Source organism: Lycium ferocissimum, chromosome 4 (assembly GCF_029784015.1).
Source record: "Lycium ferocissimum isolate CSIRO_LF1 chromosome 4, AGI_CSIRO_Lferr_CH_V1, whole genome shotgun sequence".
Lineage (NCBI taxonomy): Eukaryota > Viridiplantae > Streptophyta > Magnoliopsida > Solanales > Solanaceae > Lycium > Lycium ferocissimum.
Window position 1 is genome coordinate 42,186,106 of NC_081345.1, and position 19,636 is coordinate 42,205,741.

General features: G+C 35.3%; 2 protein-coding genes and 1 non-coding gene across 3 annotated transcripts; 1 reads left to right on the top strand and 2 right to left on the bottom strand.

Moving 5' to 3' along the window:
• Nucleotides 1-1,998: 1,998 nt before the first annotated feature.
• On the top strand, nucleotides 1,999-11,714 carry LOC132053053 (uncharacterized). Its single transcript, XM_059444861.1, has 8 exons — nucleotides 1,999-2,235; nucleotides 3,128-3,388; nucleotides 7,131-7,330; nucleotides 7,408-7,758; nucleotides 8,025-8,225; nucleotides 8,427-8,497; nucleotides 9,960-10,099; nucleotides 11,049-11,714. The coding sequence occupies exons 1-8, from the start codon at nucleotides 2,196-2,198 to the stop codon at nucleotides 11,360-11,362; spliced, it is 1,578 nt and encodes a 525-aa protein (XP_059300844.1). The 5' UTR covers nucleotides 1,999-2,195; the 3' UTR covers nucleotides 11,363-11,714.
• A 3,817-nt stretch (nucleotides 11,715-15,531) lies between these two features.
• Nucleotides 15,532-17,484, bottom strand: LOC132054729 (LOB domain-containing protein 16-like). The gene is made up of 2 exons (XM_059446698.1): nucleotides 17,094-17,484; nucleotides 15,532-16,198 (listed from the first exon to the last, which is right to left on the bottom strand). Exons 1-2 carry the CDS (start codon nucleotides 17,373-17,375, stop codon nucleotides 15,905-15,907), a joined length of 576 nt encoding a protein of 191 aa, XP_059302681.1. The 5' UTR covers nucleotides 17,376-17,484; the 3' UTR covers nucleotides 15,532-15,904.
• A 1,950-nt stretch (nucleotides 17,485-19,434) lies between these two features.
• On the bottom strand, nucleotides 19,435-19,505 carry TRNAG-GCC (transfer RNA glycine (anticodon GCC)). Its single transcript has one exon. It is a non-coding gene; the product is annotated as a tRNA-Gly (tRNA).
• Between the last annotated feature and the right edge of the window lie 131 nt (nucleotides 19,506-19,636).

The window sequence follows — 19,636 nt, forward strand, 5'->3', positions numbered from 1 at the left end:
TCTAACTATTTTTTACTAATTTACGTTTAATTTGTTTATGAACCAAATGACACATTATCCTGGAAAATATAACTAGGAAAATTATACGTGAAAATGATAAAAATGGTCTCTTATATTTGGTGATAGATTTAAAATAGTTTCTAAAGTATACTCTGAGCTTTTTTTTTATTGGAATAATTACGTTGTATATCAATTAGGATAATAATACTATCAAAATTGACCCATATTTTAAATCTTAAAAAAATGACCCACCTCCTCTCTCCCCCGCGCTCTCTCTGCCCGCGTTAGGTTTCCACCTCTGCTTGAAACTCCTTGGGAAGCATCGGCGGAGAGCTTTTTAACAGTGACGAGTCGCCATAGTCGAGCTTCGCTTTGTACACCATCCTGAAACTCCCGTCGCCGATGATGAGTTCCGGCAAGAAATCTCGGGTCGCGTCGGCAAGTTCCTTCATGGAGATCCAACTTAGAGACTGGTCAAATGTCTGCACTTTCAGTTATTGTGATGGAAGAAAGCTCCGCATCGGCGGTGGCGGAGATGAAGTTACGGCGGTGGGAAAGTCGTCGGAGGTGGAGAAACTAATAGGTGCATAGGTAGTGAGTGTATAATAGTGTATATATGTGTATACACCCCTCTTATACACTATTATACATTTTTATACACCTATATACATAAAATATATTTGTCTTATATAAAAGTACAATTCTTATTCAAAACCAGTCCAGATCTATATTTATACCCACTCATACAATATTATATAATTGTGTATGAGGGTGTATTTTCGTGTATGATATTGAATAATTATATCTTTTGATGTATATACCTACACATTATACACTTTCATATACCTATATACATAATGTACCTGTCTTTTGTATATAAGTGTATAACATTGTATAAAAGTGTTTTTGGGCTATATTTTTGCAATGTAAATTTTGGACTATATTTTTGCAATGTAAGTCAAGCGAATTGTAGGTTTATGAAATTTCCCCTTTTTTATTTCCGTTAAATATTTAATAAATAATTTAATTGCTTTACTTATTTATAATGATCCCATTGAAATGTTTGGAGTTTTGGGTTAAAATTGTCCCTTATCTATGGGAGTAAGTTCATTTTGGTCCCTCAAATATTACCCTGAGCATATTTGATCCCTTATCTATGGGAGTAGGTTCATTTTGGTCCCTCAAATATAACGCTAAACATATTTATTCCCTTAACTATGCTAAAGTGGGGCACTTTTGGTTCCCTTAACAGAACCCGTTTAAAAAGTAACGGTGCTAAACCCATGTGATACTCACGTGACTCGTAAAAGGCTAAACCCATCGGACAAAATGCAAAGCGAGTAATGGCATTTCTCTAAAAAATGCAACTCATATAAGATATTAGCAAAGCAACTCATAATATTTGGATCATATAGTTGGTAACCAACTCTTAAACTAGTAATACGACAAAGACACATGGAACCGTTCCACTTATTTTGGAAGCATGTGAATATAAAGTGTTTTTTGTTAAATATTAAAAAATCAAAATTCTTTTCAACAACTGTTATAAATTATCTGAATTGGTGGAACACTCCAATTTTTTCCGGAAGCATGTGAATGCAAATTTCAATATATTAGATAAAGTTTCTGCCTGTTTTAAAGAATCAACTTTTTCTTCTTCTTGCCAATTGAAGCTTTCTACAGAGAGGCTAGAGTTTTTTCTGGTGAAGTATTTCTTCATATGAAGTTGGGGAGAAAGGCAAATGAGTTTAATACTTTTGTCCGATCGATTTAGCCTCTTACAAGTCACATGAGTGTCACATGAGTTTAGCACCGTTACTTTTTAAACAGATTCTATTAGGGGAACCAAAAGTGCCCCACTTTAGCATTGTTAAGGGATTAAATATGCTTAATGTTATATTTAAGGGACCAAAATAAACCTAGTCCCATAGATAAGAGATTAAATATGCTCATGGTAATATTTAAGGGACGAAAATGAACCTAAACTCGAAATGTTTGTATGTACTGCTAGCAACAATTACGTGCGTGCCATTACTGACCATTTGGCCAATTTGCCGCACCTAAGTGCAGCGTCGAAACTCCACCGCCCCAATCTGCTGCAAAGTTCCCTTCTTTAGTACTACTACTAAGCTTTCCTTTTCCCCTCTTTCTCTATCTTCATTCTTGCACATTATTGTGGGGTTCATCCAAATTGAATGGCTAATCAATCTCTGAAGCGCTTGCTCAAGAATATAGGTCAGTCTAACTACCCCTGATTTTTTATGTGATTTAGGATGAACCCATTTCTTCTATATTGCATACTTCTTTGTGAAAGCATAGAGTTTGAATATATAAAGAGTAAGTTTTTGGGGGGTTTCATTTTCTCAATTCTATCATGTTTGGTGGCTGAATTCACCCAAATAGAGCTGAATGGGTATAGAGGATTCACATAGTTTATTCATTTGATTGGTTGCTGTTTGGTTAGATAAATCAGCTGACAGAAGAATTGGGGAAGAAAGATGGACATCTTTACTGCTATGCATAAGAATAATATCCATGGTCCAAAGTTAAGATTTTCATTACATACTTATTTCTTTTTTTGATCCTTAGAAAAAGAAAATGACACTTAAAACATAGTAAGTCGGCGTTTAAATATTTTTCATTTTATTTGGAATTTATAGTCTTGGAGTTGAAGATAGAGATGTGTTTGGTCATTCTCAAAAAAGTTAGAGATGTGTTGGGTTATACTTTTTTGCAAAGAATTTTCGAAATAATGTTCATGCTTGAATGTACTTGTCAAATTGGAAATACAACTTCAAAAGTGAAAAGTGAATTAGAAAAACAAGCTGTCCAAATTTGAAATGCAACTTCAAGTTGGATTTGGAATTTTCATGGCCAATCGCTGATTTTCAAATAAAGTGAAAAAAAAAAGATTCCGGAAAAAAGTGAATAATTTTTATGGCCAAACGGATCCTAAGACTCGTGGGTAAGTGTAAAGGTTACTGAATCGAAATTAATTGTGTGCCCGCATGCTACTGAAAGCAGATATAGATAAAACTCTCATGGTATTTCATTGTTTATTCTCATAATTTAGAATATTTTTATCTTTTGAGTCACTGTCAAGATAATTTGTAATTCTGTCTGGCAGATTTCAGCATTGGTATATCGAGGAAACAGGTGGGCAATCAGAAATTTGTCTACAATATTTTTAGCCGGTGTCAATCAAATAGTTCAAACACAGATGGGCATAATAAGCCTGAAGAAAAGAGCATAACGCATGGTCCAGGGCGTAGTAAATATGATCTTGACAATGATGATTTTAATGATAATAAGTGGAAATTAGAGCTAGCTTGGCTGTCTAAAGCTGTTGAGCCCGCGGTCCAACTCTGCAGATGGGCTTTGTCAACAGGTTCGATTAACCTCCATTATTACAAGGCATCGATCTTCCCCTATGATGCTCCATTCTTGTTGAAAATTTCTTTTGTTATTGCTGATTTACTAGAATAATAAGTAGTTTAGTTGAAGGAGGAGTCTACTTCATTTAAAATTAAATTTCGAGTAGATAGATTAGGTTGTTGAGATAATTTAGGTTTTTGAAATTATTCTGCAGATTTTCTATTATTAAGTTGGCTATTTAAAGCCCTCTATGCTTATTAAAATTAAAAGAGCGAAAATTTCAATCATTTCTCCCAACCTTTTTTGCTGCACTATCTATTAAACAAAGAACAATTCTTACAGTAGCATATTGCAGACAGTGAACCACCAATGTCATTTTTGTGACATTTAGAATGAACCGGGGCATTCCTCAACTTGTTTGTTGCTGTGAATGTTTATATGAATCAATTTTTGCTGTGGTTTCTGCCTGTTTGTTTGAGAGAAAATGACAAAAATGGTCCTTTATGCTTGAGGGTAGGTTCAAAATAGTCTCATAAGTACACTTAAGACATTTAACAGTTTTGGTTCTTTAAGTTTGTCAAAAGTTAACACTTTTCGCGTCCATCAAATAATTTACTGAACACTATCTGTTAGATAAGACGGAGTGGATCTCGTTTATTGTCATCATTCCTAAACAGGAGGGAGCCGCGAGCATGACGGACTATAGACCTATTAGTCTAGTGGGAAGTATCTACAATTTGTAAGGTGCTTTCCATTAGACTTAAGAAGGTGTTGGATGAAGCGTTGGTGGCAAACAAAGTGGTGGATTCAAGGAGAAAGCAAGGAGTACCGGGCATGTTGTGCAAACTTGATCTTGAAAAGGCATATGATCATGTGAATTGGAAATTTCTAGATTCCATCTTGTTTCAAATGGGATTTGGAGAGAAGTGGATCTATTTTTGCATTTCTTTGGTGAGATTCTCCGTGTTGGTGAATAGAAACCCATGCGGTTTTTTGGGAGCTCGAAGAGTTTGAGACAAAGGGACCCTCTATCATGTTGTTTATTTTGGTTATGGAAGCTTTGAGCAGGATGATGGATAGAGTTGTCCTGGGGGATACCTGAAGGGTTTTGATGCGGCGGTTGGGGGTGTAGGGACAATATCGTTGTCTCACTTGTTGGTTGCGGATGATACTTTGGTTTTTTGTGATGCAGTTGAGACTCAGTTGGACTATATAGGCCAAGTTCTCACTTGGTTTCAGGCGGTATTAGGACTTAAAATTAATTTGAGGATGTGTGAGATTATCCCTGTTGGGGAGGTGAATGACATTGGGTCGCTTGCTCGTGTCTTGAATTGCAGGGTTGGTGCTTTGTCGACTACATACCTCAGAGTACCACTAGGTGCCTTGAACAAGGATCTTACAGTGTGGAATCCAGTTGTTTCGAGGGTCGAGAAGAGACTAGCAGGGTGGCAGAAAAGATATTTGTCCAAGGGTGGGAAGGAAGTGCTTATTAAGAGCACACTATCGAGTATATTCCCACTTACTACTTGTCTCTATTTCTTGCTCCAACTTGGGTCACTAATAAGTTGGAAAAGATTCAAAGACATTTCCTTTGGGATGCGGCGGATGGATCAAGGAAGTTTCACTTGGTGCGGTGGGAGATCATCACATCTCCTAAAAATTGGGGGGCTTAGGAGTTAAGGATTTAAAAGTCTTTAATAAAGCTTTATTGGGTAATTGGATGTGGAGGTTCGGGGTGGAGGTACAAGCTTTGAGGAGGGGGGTGATAATTGACAAATATGGGATTATGGAACGGGGCTGGAAAACTAGAGATACCGTTTTGCCTTTCGGTTGTGGTTTGTGGAGAATTATCATGAAGCGATGGGATAATTTTGTGAAAATTATCTCATTCAAGATCGGAGATGGGAGGAGTGTATATTTTTGGGGACACAACTGGTGTGGGAGCATATTTTTTTTTTTTTTTTTTTTTGAAATTGTATGTGAAAGATGGTTTTCAGAGTTTGTACAGAATATCTTGCCAAAAGGATTTGACAATTCAACAGATTAGGGGGATTCAAGATGGAGAGACTTTTTGGGATTTGAGATTTAGAAGGAATTTTCAAGATTGGGAAGTGGACGAGTTTCAAAGATTGATAGATTTGCTTCATAGGCAATTCAATCCGGTGGATAATCCCACTGTGTGGTGGTGGGCTGTGGGAAATAATGGAAATGGAGCGTTCTCAGTGAAGTCTTTTTATGAGAAACTTTTGGTTCTGGAGGAGGTTGATTTCCCATGTAATGCAATATGGGTTCCAAGTGTATCCAGGAAGGTGCGTTTCTTCACTTGGCTAGCCACTAGAGGAGTGATTTTGACGGCGGAAAATCTTAGAAAGAGAAAGGTTGTTTGCTCAGTTGGTGTTACATGTGCAAGGAGACGGGGGAGGGGGTGGACCATCTTTTTCCACATTGTGGGTTATGTTTGGGTGGTTCAACATTTCTTGGGTAATGCTTAAAAGAGCTGATGGTCAGCTGGAAGAGCGAGAGGAGGAGGAGAAGATGAAGGGCTTGGAATGTGGTTCCGCTTGCATTGATGTGGGTAGTTTGGAGTGAGAGAAACAAGAGAGCTTTTGAAGGAATAGAGTCAAACTTTTTCTCAGTTGAGGAGCAGTCTCCGCTTCCTTATTTTCTTTTGGTGTAATAAAAAAGTTCCTAGTTGGGATGGGTGGAGTTTGTAGAGAATCATATTTTGTAGATTCTTTATCTTTGGTAAATCCCTTGTATACAACCGATTTCGTTTTGGCCATGATTATGAATGAAAGTACTTTTACTTGATAAAAGAATAGGTAAGACGGGAAATGAAAAATAAATTAGTGAGAACTCACATTTAGAGGTACAAATTTTGTAGTTTCTGCTATTTTTAATTTACTTTGAGAGTCTGATGCAAACTTTTTGAGCTGTAATTCCTGTTATTTTTAATATTTTATTCGTGTCTAGTGTAGTTTTTTTGTTTCATATTTTATGATTTGATGGGACTTTCTTGGTGTTTATAGTTTAATTTTTTTCCCACGGTTTCCGTCAAATCTAACAGATAGAGTTCGGTAAATATTTGATGTAGACTAAAAGTGGTTGGCAAACTTAAAGGACCAAAACTGTTAAGGGGGTATTTGGATTTGCTTATTTTAAGTGTTTTTTGTCTTTTCTACTTTTTGTGGTGTTTGGGAAAGACAAAAAGTGCTTTTAAGCACTTACCTTTAGGTCAATAAAGTACAAAAATAAACCAAAAGGCAAAAGTTGGGTATTCCAACTTATGACTTTTAGCTTATAAGCTACTTATAGAAAGTCAATCCAAACTCCCTTAAAGGATTATTTTGAACCTACCCTCAAATATATCGGACCATTTTTCATTTTCTCTGTTGTTTGACCTCCTTAAGACTTCATATAGGATGTTTAGGATTCATCTGTCACTTTAAACAATGTGGTTGCAATTGTATTTAAAGCTCTAAAACAAATGGATTCAAATGCATGGATTCAATCAACTTGGCATGGCTACTTGATTAAAATGAATTCACATCTTGCTTTAAGTTCTGAAAACCAGTCGAAGAGATCTTTGATTCTCGAATCTGTTGACATGCAGACCCTTCTTAAAAATCATTAAGGAGGCAGTGCTTTTTTAAAAAATAAATTCAGAAGCAGGATAAATTCAAGTCATTGGTTTGAATCTGTACTGTAATTCAAATTCAATCTCAAGTTTAGGAGGCTGATTTAATTCTTTGCAGGAAATGGAAACGGAGACAAACTTCCACCGACCAATAAATCTCTTGCGGAGATATTTGCCAGCATTCAACGTAGTAAATTGGGACTTCAGGATTGGAGTCTCACGGATCTTACCATAGGCCTATATCTCATATATCTTCAGCAAGCATCCACCAGTCCTATTGAGGATGTTAAGGGTGAACAGATACACTCTGATTTGATAGTAAATACCAGAACCTTAAAAATTAACTTTCTCGTATTGCTATTTGTGACTTTAATAAGATAAGCCTTTCTGATTAGGTTCAAGATCTCATCTACCACACTGAACTGGCTAAGGGTGCTTATAAAGATTGCACTACAGCTCTTGCAAGGAATTGTATGCTCCGGGAAAGTAATGTTGTCAAATTCATAAAGAATTCCAGTGTGTTGAGGCCTGGATATTATATAGGAATTGACAAACGGAGAAAGCTTGTAATTCTTGGAATTCGTGGAACTCATACAGTATATGATCTTATAACTGACATTGTATCTTCAAGTCATGAAGAAATCACGCTTGAGGGTTACTCCACACACTTTGGAACTGCTGAGGCTGCTCGTTGGTTCCTTTTTCACGAGATGGGCACCATAAGGAACTGCCTTGAGAAACACAAGGTGGACATCTTTTCGTTTGCAATTTGTTTTCTTTACACTAATTACCAATGAGGAAAGAAATTTTTATGTCCTATTGGTGGGCAGAGTTACCTCATACCTCTTGTTTGTGGGAGGTGACAGGTATCCTATGAATTAGTTGAAGCGCGTGCTAGCTAACCAGGACACCACAACTATCAAAAAAAAAAAAAATTAAAATTGCGGACTAGTTTTCATGTGTATGTAAATCCCTTCTATATGCCCATTCAGCAAGACTAATTCATCTACAGGGATTTAGGTTAAGGCTTGTTGGTCATTCCCTTGGAGGTGCAACAGCTTCATTGTTGGCTATCATGCTTCGAAATATGTCGGTCCGAGAACTTGGTTTTAGTCCTGACATTGTTTCAGCAGTGGGATATGCAACGCCGCCATGTGTTTCTAGAGAACTTGCCGAAAGTTGCTCTGAATATGTCACAACAGTGGTAATGCAGGTCAGTAACTGGTACAAGTCCATTTTGTAGTTTCTTTTTTTTTTTTTTCCCTTCTTCTTAAGATATTTTAATAATGAATCCATAACAGAATGTGTTTATCAGATTTTTGTTTCATCAACTTTTACTATGTTTTCCAGCTAGGTTTTGATTAAGGTGTATATTGATTGATTGATGGAATTCCACTATGTCTTGATAATGCAGGATGATATAATTCCACGGTTAAGTACCGCCTCACTCACGAGACTTAGGAATGAAATTCTTCAGACTAACTGGTAAGCAAATGTAATGTTAGGGATGGTCCTGGGATTCATACAAATGTACTTGCATATCATGCAATTAATAGGTTATATTTCAGTATCTCATTCCTGCTGTTATTTCTTCTCCGGTTTCCTTTCAGCAATTGTAATTCAAAAATTCTAGAATCAACCGTTTCTTGCTAGTTGCTACAATATATGAAAGTCAGAATGACTTTCATTTAGGACATAATACGAGTAACAATTAATAGGGCTGCAAAATGGTGTTTTGCCTTTCCCCCACCCCCACCTCCCCCATTATTCATAAAATTAAGACTTAATAACAACTACTTTCTTGCTTACATCTCCTAACACATGGAATATACAATACGCCAAAACTCCGTTAGATTTGGTCTTTAAGGTCATTCAAAATCTCCGATGTTTAAGCTAGACTGCTAATATATCTGCTATTCCCTTTGTTATCACTTTTGGAACCAATCACTAACTCCATACCATAATCATGCAGTAACGCTCTATATGTTTGGTAGTAGTATGCTTGGTTCTTTTTCCATCAGTTATGAGAATAAATAAGTTTTTGGTTGAATGGTCTAATATACTTCTATCAATCGTGTATTGTGAACTGTTCTACTAACTTGAAAAAGAAAATACATAGGAATTGAATAGTCTTTTGGCTCTTGTTTATATGTTGTTTGGATTGAATGGAGTTTTGCTTATTTTGGCTGGATTGACACAGATGCCATTTAAACAGATGAAGAATGAAAAGTCTGCAATTGTTAATGCAGTAGCTTTTCTCTTCTATTTCCTTTTCCTTTTAGTGCTTTGTGTGGGGTGAAAAGGGGGGGGGGGGGGGTTAGTTTTGATACATATGTTAACCGTGAATTATTATTATCCTTACCTTTTAGAAGTTCAAAATTGATTCTGTGGTGAATTCTAGCATAGGGAGGTATGTGAATCTTATGTTTTATTATAAGCTAGAGAGAGAGAATCTTTTGCTACAGAGAACAACAACAACATACCCAGTGAAATCCCACAATGTGGGGTCTGGGAGGGTAAAATGTACGCAGACCTTACCCCTATCTCGGAAGATAGGGAGGCTGTTTTCGAAATACTCTCGGCTCAAGAGAAAACACGACGAGAAAAGGTTAGATAAGCACAAGTGGTTTAAAGCAAAATGAAAACGAAACTAAAGAAAGCGAATAAGTCATGATAGAGCAGTCTGAAAAAAGGAAGCAGTAGCCACCACATAGAAAAACGGAAAAAAAAAAAAAAAAAAAAAAACACAACGAAGTGCGTAGTAATTGAGGAAATGCTTCGGGGGAAGTGCAGAGTGACTTTGAGACCTATCTTTGCTGTGTGTTGAAATAAGCATTTTTATGTATGTACATGAAGAGATATCGAAGAAAAAATTATAGAAATGAATAGATGATTCGAGTGAGATCACATTCGCTGACCTTTTGTTTTTTCTCTTTATCTTGTATAGGGTGAGTGTTCTTCAGAAGGAAGACTGGAGAGGTGTCGTAGACTTGTTTACAAATGCAAAGCAGGTCGTATCTTCTGTGCAAGATGTAGCTCGGAGACTTGCTGATTATGCTCAATTACGTGGCCAAACTAAGCACTCTGGTATGTTAATGAGCACTGGGATGGCTTACTAACCTACGTTTCAATTACACTTGCAAATGCTTCTATCATACCAATGTCTTGTCAATCTCTTTGACAATTTTTGGGGCCTTTGGATTGTCTGAGTCTAGAGAGAAAATGACAAAAATTGGTCCCTTATGTTTGATAGTACGTTCAAAATAGTCCCTTAAGTATGCATTTAATAATTTTGGTCCTTTAAATTTGTCAAAAGTTAACACTTCCGGTCTCCGTCAAATATTTACTGAATTCTGTCTATTAGATTTGACGAGAACTATGAAAAAAATAAAAATTCGTGAAAACTCGCATTTAGAGCTACAATTTTTTTAGTTCTTGCTATTTATAATTTATTTATAGAGTGTGGTGCAGCTTTTTTTGAAGGGGAGCCTTGGCGTAACTGGTAAAGTTGCTGCCATGTGACCAGGAGGTCACGGGTTCGAGCTGTGGAAACAACCTCTTGCAGAAATGCAAGGTAAGGCTGCGCGTACAATAGACCCTTGTGGTCCGGCCCTTCCCCGGACCCCGCGCATAGCTGGAGCTTAGTGCACCGGGCTGTTCTTTTTTTTTTTTTTAGTGGTTCAGCTTTTTGAGGTGTAATTTTAGGTACTTTTTATATCTTATTTAGTGTCTAGTGTAGTTTTTATGTGTTGCGTATTAATTTTGATGAGACTTTCTTAGTGTCTAGTGTAGTTTTTATGTGTTGCGTATTAATTTTGATGAGACTTTCTTGATGTTTATATAGTTCGGTAAATATTTTACAGAGACTAAAAGTGTTAACTTTTGGCAAACTTAAAGGATCAAAACTGTTAAAGTGCATACTTAAGGAACTATTTTGAACCTACTATCAAACATAAGGGGCCATTTTTATCATTTTCTCGATTCCATCCTACTTCAATATATTCAACATACTCACATGTTAATATCACCAATACAGGGTCTACGGTTCCACGTGTTCCTAATACCTCGAACTCCAAAGGCAATACATCTTCTATTGTGAAACAGGAAGGGGATGTTGAGTTGTTTGTGCCCGGAACTCTTTATATTTTGAAGAGGAATGCAAATGCAAGAAGCAAAGGTAACAGCACGGAATGTTTCACACTTTGGAAGAGACACTCAGGGGAGCATTTTCAGAGGATTTTGCTATCAAATAACATAATTTCTGACCACAAGTGTGATAGCCATTATTATGCATTGAGAGATGTTCTTAAAGGTTTGCCTGGTTCAAGCGATGAAGCTGTTTTCCGATGAATAAATTTCAGATATTTGCTCTGCCCGTGTAAAATAATGGTCGCATTAGTTCAGTGGCGGGAGCTTGCTGCTACCCTCTAGAATAGTCGAGGTGCGTGCAAGCTGTCTCGTACCAAAAAGAAAAAAAATAATGGTCTCGTCAGTTGCTTTACAGGTGAAACATTTACATTGTCCTCAAATATTGAAGGTAATAATTTTAGCTCAAGTGGCATAGTGCCTATTTCGCCACTGTTTTGAATCTCATAACCGAGGTTCAGAGATGAGAATTGTTGTAATTTTCAGCTTATAAATTCTTCTTTACTGTAGTGTTGGTTCGATTGGTGATACCATAATACGAGGACGTCTTCCTGTATTTTTTCAACTTATATCTTCTTGTTTTTCAATAGAAGTGCTCTTTTATACTTGTATTGCTATTACAAGCATAGCCAAAAGGCAATCACAACAAGCGAGAAAACGACCGATAGAGGAATAGCTATAACATCAGAATCTAATGGGGCTTTTAAACTCCTGTTTCTTATACCATTTCTGAAAGTGATTGTAGTTCTTGAAAATATGGAAAGTTACCAACTGCCCTTAAATGTTACATAAATACTCCCTCCGCCTCATAATAAGTGTTACCTTAGCAAAAAACACGTATATTAATAAACCAATAATGCAATGTGAAGTTTACCAAATTACCCCTATATAATAAAAATAAATTATTTTTACCTTTTGATTAGAGCATGCACAAGAAGTAAACCTTTTGACATTGGGAATCCAACAATATCAAGTTACTATGTGGCTTTTTCAATCATCATTTAGATGTTACTTTATTGTTTAAGAGTAGAATTGGAAAAAACTAGTCAATTTATGTCTTGATTTCCTAAGGTGATACTTATTATGGGACAAATTTTTTGGTTAAGGTGACACTCATTATGGGACGGAGGGAGTACTATTTATGGGGAAGTGCATAGATACCCGATTTTGGTCACTGTTTAAGTTATGGCATAAATATATAACATTTGCACATTTATTCATTTCAGAGCAACTTCAGACATGCAATTGTTATTAAATCTGTATTGCAAAGAATACTTTGAACCAAGAAGTTAGACTAATTCCCGAAATGAAAACGAGAATACTGTCCGGTTCTCGCAAAACCGTAGAAAACGAAATTAACAACCGAAAAATAATATGAAACAAGATATGGAAAACCAAATCGAGCCCACTGAATTCACAGTGTGTCCTTAAGGAAATTATTCCCCTCAATGTATCTGAGGTTTTGGAATCTTTCCTCCTAGGATAGAACGATTTACTCACCAAAATAGCGGTACAACAAATTCTAGTGACTACGAATCACTCGAAGGTAGTATATCACACGAGAGTTTTTAAGAAGTGCAGAGAAGGAAGAAGATGAATATCAGAAAATTTTCGTAAGGAAAAACTCTGAGGATCAACAGAAATATATAGCCTGTTTGGGAAAAGGTTTGCAACCTTTCAGAAAAATTCGGTTGGAAAAACGGAGGGAAATGTTTTAAATTAATCCGGGAAAGAAAGAAAACAGGTCGGGTCGCGGGTCAGGATCTTTAATTAATTAAATAATTAAAATTAAAGGAAATTTGGTCCAAAAAGATTATCAATCAATCAGATCATTTGACCAAACCCAAACCCAAAGCCGAGCGACGACGACGGCGCGAGGGGAGACCCTCTTCTTGACCCTTTAGCAACACGAAGGAGTGCTTCTACTTTTAAGTAGGAGAACTTTTCTTTCCACCACCTACGGAGGACAAATGCTTATTTCATAAAAGAGGGAACAACTCATTTTTCCCTCCACTTCTTTTCCCTCCATTTCCCATTCAACCTATCAATTAAACCCAACAGCAATATCTGAAGTTAATCTTGATAAAGCCTAACTTTTTTTTACTGAAGTTTCATATGGCTAAAGTTGAGACATTTTTGCCAGAACTTCAATTATTATTAATTTGAAGTTCATGCATATATGATTTAAGTTCAATCATTTTTGTTTGTATTTAACTTCATAAAGCATGTCTGAAATAAATAAATATTTTTTTTAAGAAAAAATTGGATACCAATAAAATGGCAGTGACAAATAGGATAAAAGAGAAACCCACGTCATATGTTATATAGTCGGTCAAAAGCCATCCATAAATGACCCAAATGGCTAACCAAGATTTTTTGAACTTTGAATATTACAACATGCTAATGTATGTTACTTTTGGTCTTGTACTGCAAGGGCGCAAGACCAACCAGATGATGAAGTGATAGTCTCTCTCTCTTCTATTCTAAGCTCATTTCCTACTAGACAAATTTGTCTCCCTGCTTTGCTTCACTTTTGTGAAAGCGCACTTCTTTATTTTCCTTTTAGTTTTTTTCTTGATCATTATTGCAACATTTGGTAAGACCTTGTCTTCTTGAACTTGAATGCTAGTCAACAAAAGCCTCCCACCCATAATCTACTTATTTAACTAATGGCTTCAAGGAATAATTACTTTTCTAAGTTCAATTAATGGAGTCTATACTAAACAACTTATAGAAATCCGTCTTTATCATCTCTAAACATGTTTTAAAAACTTAAATTTGTTTGGAAGGAAAAACAAAACCTTAATGCTGCACGGAAGATTGGTTTCGCCTAAGCTAGAGCTAATTAAATTTGTTGATCATTTTACAAAAGTTGCAGTCAATCAAGGGGACATCTTGTCTGAGAATTCGATTACAATGGCTTATGATTACGGTATTAAAATTCTAAAAATAGTACTTAATGTTAGGTAAACCTACTTAATTACTCCGTCTTTTCACTTTTACTTGTCGACTATTCCTAAAATAAATTTTTATTTTTACTTATCATTTTTCACATATCAAGATAAGACAATTTTCTTTTTTCTATTTTAACCTTAATTTATTTACCAAGACTTCTAGAAATTGTAATGGTCAATTTTACTTAACCAATGCATAGCATTGGGATTGACCGTTGACACAAACCTCTTCATTTACTGTTTGGCTCCAAAGAATTTGAAGCACTAAAAAGATGGATGAGTTGTAAAGTGCCAGTATCTATAAAAACTTAATGTGAACCGTGGAACTTTATATTGCTCTAATAATTATGTATGAGAATTTGGGTTTCAATTATTGAGATTAAGTATTAGTTAATAGGGGTATTGTGGTAAAATATCTATCTTAATCATTGTTTCTTAAACAACGTAAAAAATCAAAAGTGGACAAGTAAAAGTGAACAGAGGGAGTAATTACAACTTTCACCCTAGGTAATTAGTGGATCCTTTGATTTAGTAGACATTAGCAGACACTTCTCACCTCCAACGTGTGCTTGCCTTCAACACAATGATTATAGCTTCTCGTCTTCAAACAATTCTTTTTTTAATCTACCGTGTGGCATGCTCTCTTTCGCCGATTTTTTTTCTTTTTTCTTTTTCTGTCGCTCATGTAAGAGTCTGGGCTGTGTATTAGTTCCTGTGTGACTAATTATTATTATAAGGTTTATTTGAATATGAAACACAATCGTGAGACTGTAACATGCCACCTTTTTTTTTTTTTTTTTTTTTTTTTTAACCAAAAAATCCGACAAAATTTTCCAATTGAAAAATTTCTGCTAGCGCATTTGTTCTATCTGAGAACTTAATGTACTGATTTAGATTCACAAATTATTATAGAAAATTCGTCGGTAGAATGACAAGTACATACCACCTGCAATATTAAGCAGGTAGCTACTAGATTAAGGTGCAATAAATAAATATGAAAAGGAATATAATGTCAAACTTCCTCAGTACGTAGACCTCTGAAAGAAAGGGTATACTACCTAGCTCAAGATGCAATCATTTTTTCAAATAAACCTATTATTAGAAGAATTAAGTTATTATAACTAAGTCTTTTTCTTCTCATAAGTCATAAAAGACAAATGATGTCTACATTATCTAAGCAAAATGCAGATCGTTAGGCCACACTTTCACATTGTTTATTTAATTTTGAGCCAAATCTTTCGAAGTGGAAAACATGACTATTTTAGACTTTGTTAACATGAGGTAGAACAAGCGACTTAATTTTGTACCCTTCTTTTGCGTTGCTTATATATACGAATGATGATTGAGATAGGGAAGGCCACTCTGAACGTGTTGATCGAAGAAAGAGGACTCATTCTTCTAACCGCGTCCGAACCAACTTGCACGGATAACTATTTCATTAGATACTTACTAATTGTTACTCCCTCTGATCCAATTTATGTGTCATACTTTTTTTTTAGCCTGTCCCAGAAAAATGTCTCCTTTCTAAATATAGAAACAATTTAACTTGACGAGATGATTTACAACCACACAAATATCTAAGGTTTGTTTTGGACCACAAATTTCGAAAGTCTTTTTTTCTTTCTTAAACTGATCAAATAGTGCCACATAAATTGGGGTAGGGAGTATTAGCTTAACTATTGAGTAACTTTATCCAATAAAGATTAAACAAAAAAAAGATACAAATTTTCATCATCCTAAAAGCCAATGCTTGAAGTTCACCCAAGCTCTTGTTTGTGAAAATGTCTAATTCCTAGCTACTTGTATAATTTTGATACTCCAAGAAATGGTCTAAACTTTGTATGTCTTGCATATTCATCCCATGGCTATCACTATAATGATCAGCAGATTCCAGTGATGAGCTTTGTGGTGATGAGTTGGACTTCACATTATTATAATTTGGATTAGCTGGAGCCATTTGTCCACTTAAAGCCATATTGTTGCTCCAATGAGGATTATTATAAGCATTCACTGAATTGTTTGAATTGATAAAGTTTTGTGCTAGCTGACCTTTCACTTGCATCAGTTGAGCCTGTAAATAAGCTACCTGACAAATATATCAAGATAAATAAATAAATCAATTTCCCTAAAAACTAGAAAACTAATTGAAAAATGACCCATTGAAACATTTTGTTTTTATCTATGCAGGCATTTTTGTTTATTTAGTATCATGGAGTAGGATGTAAATGATGGCAGGAAATTGTTTTACATACTGATGCTTTCTAGCCATAATTAAAACTGGCCAATTATAAGAATTACCTCTTTTCCTATTTCTTAATCATTCTAATTAGCTAGTTGGAGAGAGATTTTCCCATTAACAAGAATTTGGTTAAATTGAATCTATCTTTTGCAAGTTGATCCCTTTCATGCTTCAAAGGTTTTAAGGAAATACAAATGCAAATATGAAAAAGGACACAAAACAAAAGCTAGCCTGAGACCTAAAAAAGCAAGTTCGAAATCCATCCCTCTTTTTCCTGTATTTGACTAGTAGGGCTAATGAACGACCCTTTGATCTATGTCGTTCCAAGTTCAGCCAGGTCTGATTAGAAGTTCAAAAATGAGTGGAGCGAGGGCTTTAGACGATGGAATGAACAAGATAAAAATAAAAATAAAAACAAACTAGATGCATGAACTAGTTATCGAATTCTTTTACACTATGATCAGTCTAATCTACACTAGCTAATTATAAATTTTTAAAGGGATGATCTAACTTCATTTAATATATACTGATCTTTTAGACATGCAAAAATCCTTTTACACTATCAGAAAGTTAAATCGCAAAGTTACTAATTCAATTTTCTACAGGTGCGCGCGGTTAGTTAGTTTATCATTTAGGTAACATGACAATATTAAAAAAAAAAAATTACACTGTCCACATATGACATATATAGGGTTTCACAGAACTAACTAAATTAAACTTTGAAAGATTAAAGATAAAGTACCTGTTGCTGTAAAGCAAAGATATTAGCAACACAGCCATAGACAGGATCTTTAATCCTAGCTTGTGCTTCATAAGCAATTGTAACAACAGCATCACAACGATCATCCAAAGGGACATGTTGCAACAATTTAGACACATTACTTGCTCCAAACACTTTATGAATAGCAGCAAATTTAGAAGGCCCTTCTTCAGAGCAAAAATAAGGTGCAAATATACAATCAAGAGCACACTTTCTCCTTAGAAATTTGCATGCACCACATGGTGACCCTGTCCCAGTAGCCATAGCCAATTGCCAAATAGAGAAAAACTAAAAGAAGGTAGAAAGATAGAAAAATAAATAAATAAAAGGGAAATTAATGGGGTGCACGAGTACACTAGGAAATGATGAAGAAATGAAATGTAAAGGTGGGCTAATGGTGGATTTTTTGGAGAAAGTCTTATATAAGTGTGAAAGAGGGGACATGGAAGGTCTATGTGTAGGGTTTGAAGGGGACAAATATTAGTGGCTTATGCGATAGTCAATGGTATGATGCAATTTTATATTGTTCCATTTTTATAGTACTGTATGATTGCCTTAAACTTTTATTCTTAGACTAGATGAGTTCTCCATTAGTATATTAGTTCCAAGTGAAGAAGATAAGCCATTTTAATAATGTTTCCTACGAAGAAATTGTTTATTTCTCTCAATTTGAACTCGAAAATTCTGCTCGGGGAAGTAGTAGTTAGGAGAGGAAGATAAACAATGAGGGGTGGCGGGGCCTATGTAATTTGTCATGTTATTAAAATGAACGGTTACGTTTTATTTTTAAAAGGAAGATAAATAATTTGTCCATGTTTATTTGTTAAGTATTTTCCCCGCCGATCGCCGCACCTGGGAACTGCTGCTTCTTTTTTGTTCCTTTCTGGACTTTTAGTTTCTTTAATAAGACAATGACACGCGGATTAGAACTTACCGACAGCTTTATTTGACTTTTAATACTTCCATTTGTTCATATGATGAATTTTAAACAGTTCAGAGGCTCAAATATGGAGTAACTTCGTCTAGGAAAAATGCATCTTATATTTTAACCTCGACATTCCTTCGAGAGGAAGAGAGCAGTTACATTAGTTTATAAAAAAGAGGACACACGGGTCTTTTGGCATTACATTAGTTAAGTACTATTCCATCAACTAACTATACAATAACTCATGTGACGCTACATGACCATTATATATAATACAACTTATAATAAATCAGTATATAATATACAATCAACATATTGCTATATAACTTGTGTGACACTACATGACCATTAGAAATTTGTTTGGCCCATGTTTGGGCTTAATGTCGCGAGTTGACCGTTCGGCCTATTGCCAAGCGCTAGCCCAACAGGTCATTCACTACAAATGGTTAGATTTTTTTAAAGTCGTCACTAAAGGCAGACAAAAAAAATTCATTCAAAAAATATCCAAAACATGTATTATATGTGTATAATTAGTAAGTATGAGTTGATTGAGCATTCAAAAATCTCCAAAACATGTATAATAATTGTATGATATGTGTATAATTAGTAAGTATATGTTGATTTAACATTTATTAAACACAAATTTATTTAACAATGATACATTTTCTAAACACATATTGTAGGAATACACATTCTATATAACAATAATACGGTTTCTATATATGTACGATACATTTTCGATACAACAATGATACGGTTTCTATACATATGTTGAAATTAGTTGAATAAAGGATGCAAAATGAAATTATTTTAAAAAGGCTAAAAAATGTCTAATAAGCTTCTTGGGTCATCCGATTGCCAATAGCTTGGGCCCGATGGCCATGTGTGTCCTTTTCCCTATTCTTTTAGGTCACCTGGCTAAAAATATGAAGATCCTGTAAATCATTTGGATGTGGCAAGTGGGTTAGACCGATCCAAGACCGGCCCATTATTCTATAGGCCTATTGGGCTTGAACTGCTTTTCAGTCCAGTCCTAGCTGCCTGCACTTCACTTACCCAGCAGGACAGCACAACACATTAACATTGAACTTCTATTTGTTTTCAATAGTTTAAAGGGAGTGTTTGCTGGTATTTTGGATAAATTTTAAGATGGTAATTAACATCATGCATGTCCTTTTTATTTAATCTATTTTTCCTTGCCTTGATTATGTTTGCTTAACATGAGCTGTTTCTTTGCTTTTTTGGTGTTTTGATACCAAATCAAGCCAAAGAATATTTACACTTGTGGTTTACTATCCTACTAGCTATTAGCTAAGAAGGTATGAAAGTTACAGCTCTGGACTATACATATTGGCATAAAAAATGAGGTCAAGCAAGTAAGAAAAGCAAAAACATCTTTGCACCAGCCGGGAATCGAACCCGGGTCTGTACCGTGGCAGGGTACTATTCTACCACTAGACCACTGGTGCTTGTTGACATGGCTATCAGTTGATATTTTATATCACCACATTCAGTCATTAACTTAGCAATTAGTTGTTCATTTCATGTTTTGTCTCATATAAGCTGTCTAAATAATCATGGTAATTTATATGTACATTTT

What these genes read in the sequence shown, in the direction of transcription:
- LOC132053053 (XM_059444861.1), top strand. Translation starts at nt 2,196, where the DNA reads ATGGCTAATCAATCTCTGAAGCGCTTGCTCAAGAATATAG. An exon ending in GCGCTTGCTCAAGAATATAG is followed by an intron (nt 2,236 to 3,127) that starts GTCAGTCTAACT and finishes TCTGTCTGGCAG; the next exon opens with ATTTCAGCATTGGTATATCG. An exon ending in GAAATTCTTCAGACTAACTG is followed by an intron (nt 8,498 to 9,959) that starts GTAAGCAAATGT and finishes TATCTTGTATAG; the next exon opens with GGTGAGTGTTCTTCAGAAGG.
- LOC132054729 (XM_059446698.1), bottom strand. Translation starts at nt 17,375, where the DNA reads ATGGCTACTGGGACAGGGTCACCATGTGGTGCATGCAAATTTCTAAGG. An exon ending in TCTTTGCTTTACAGCAACAG is followed by an intron (nt 16,199 to 17,093) that starts GTACTTTATCTT and finishes TATATTTGTCAG; the next exon opens with GTAGCTTATTTACAGGCTCA.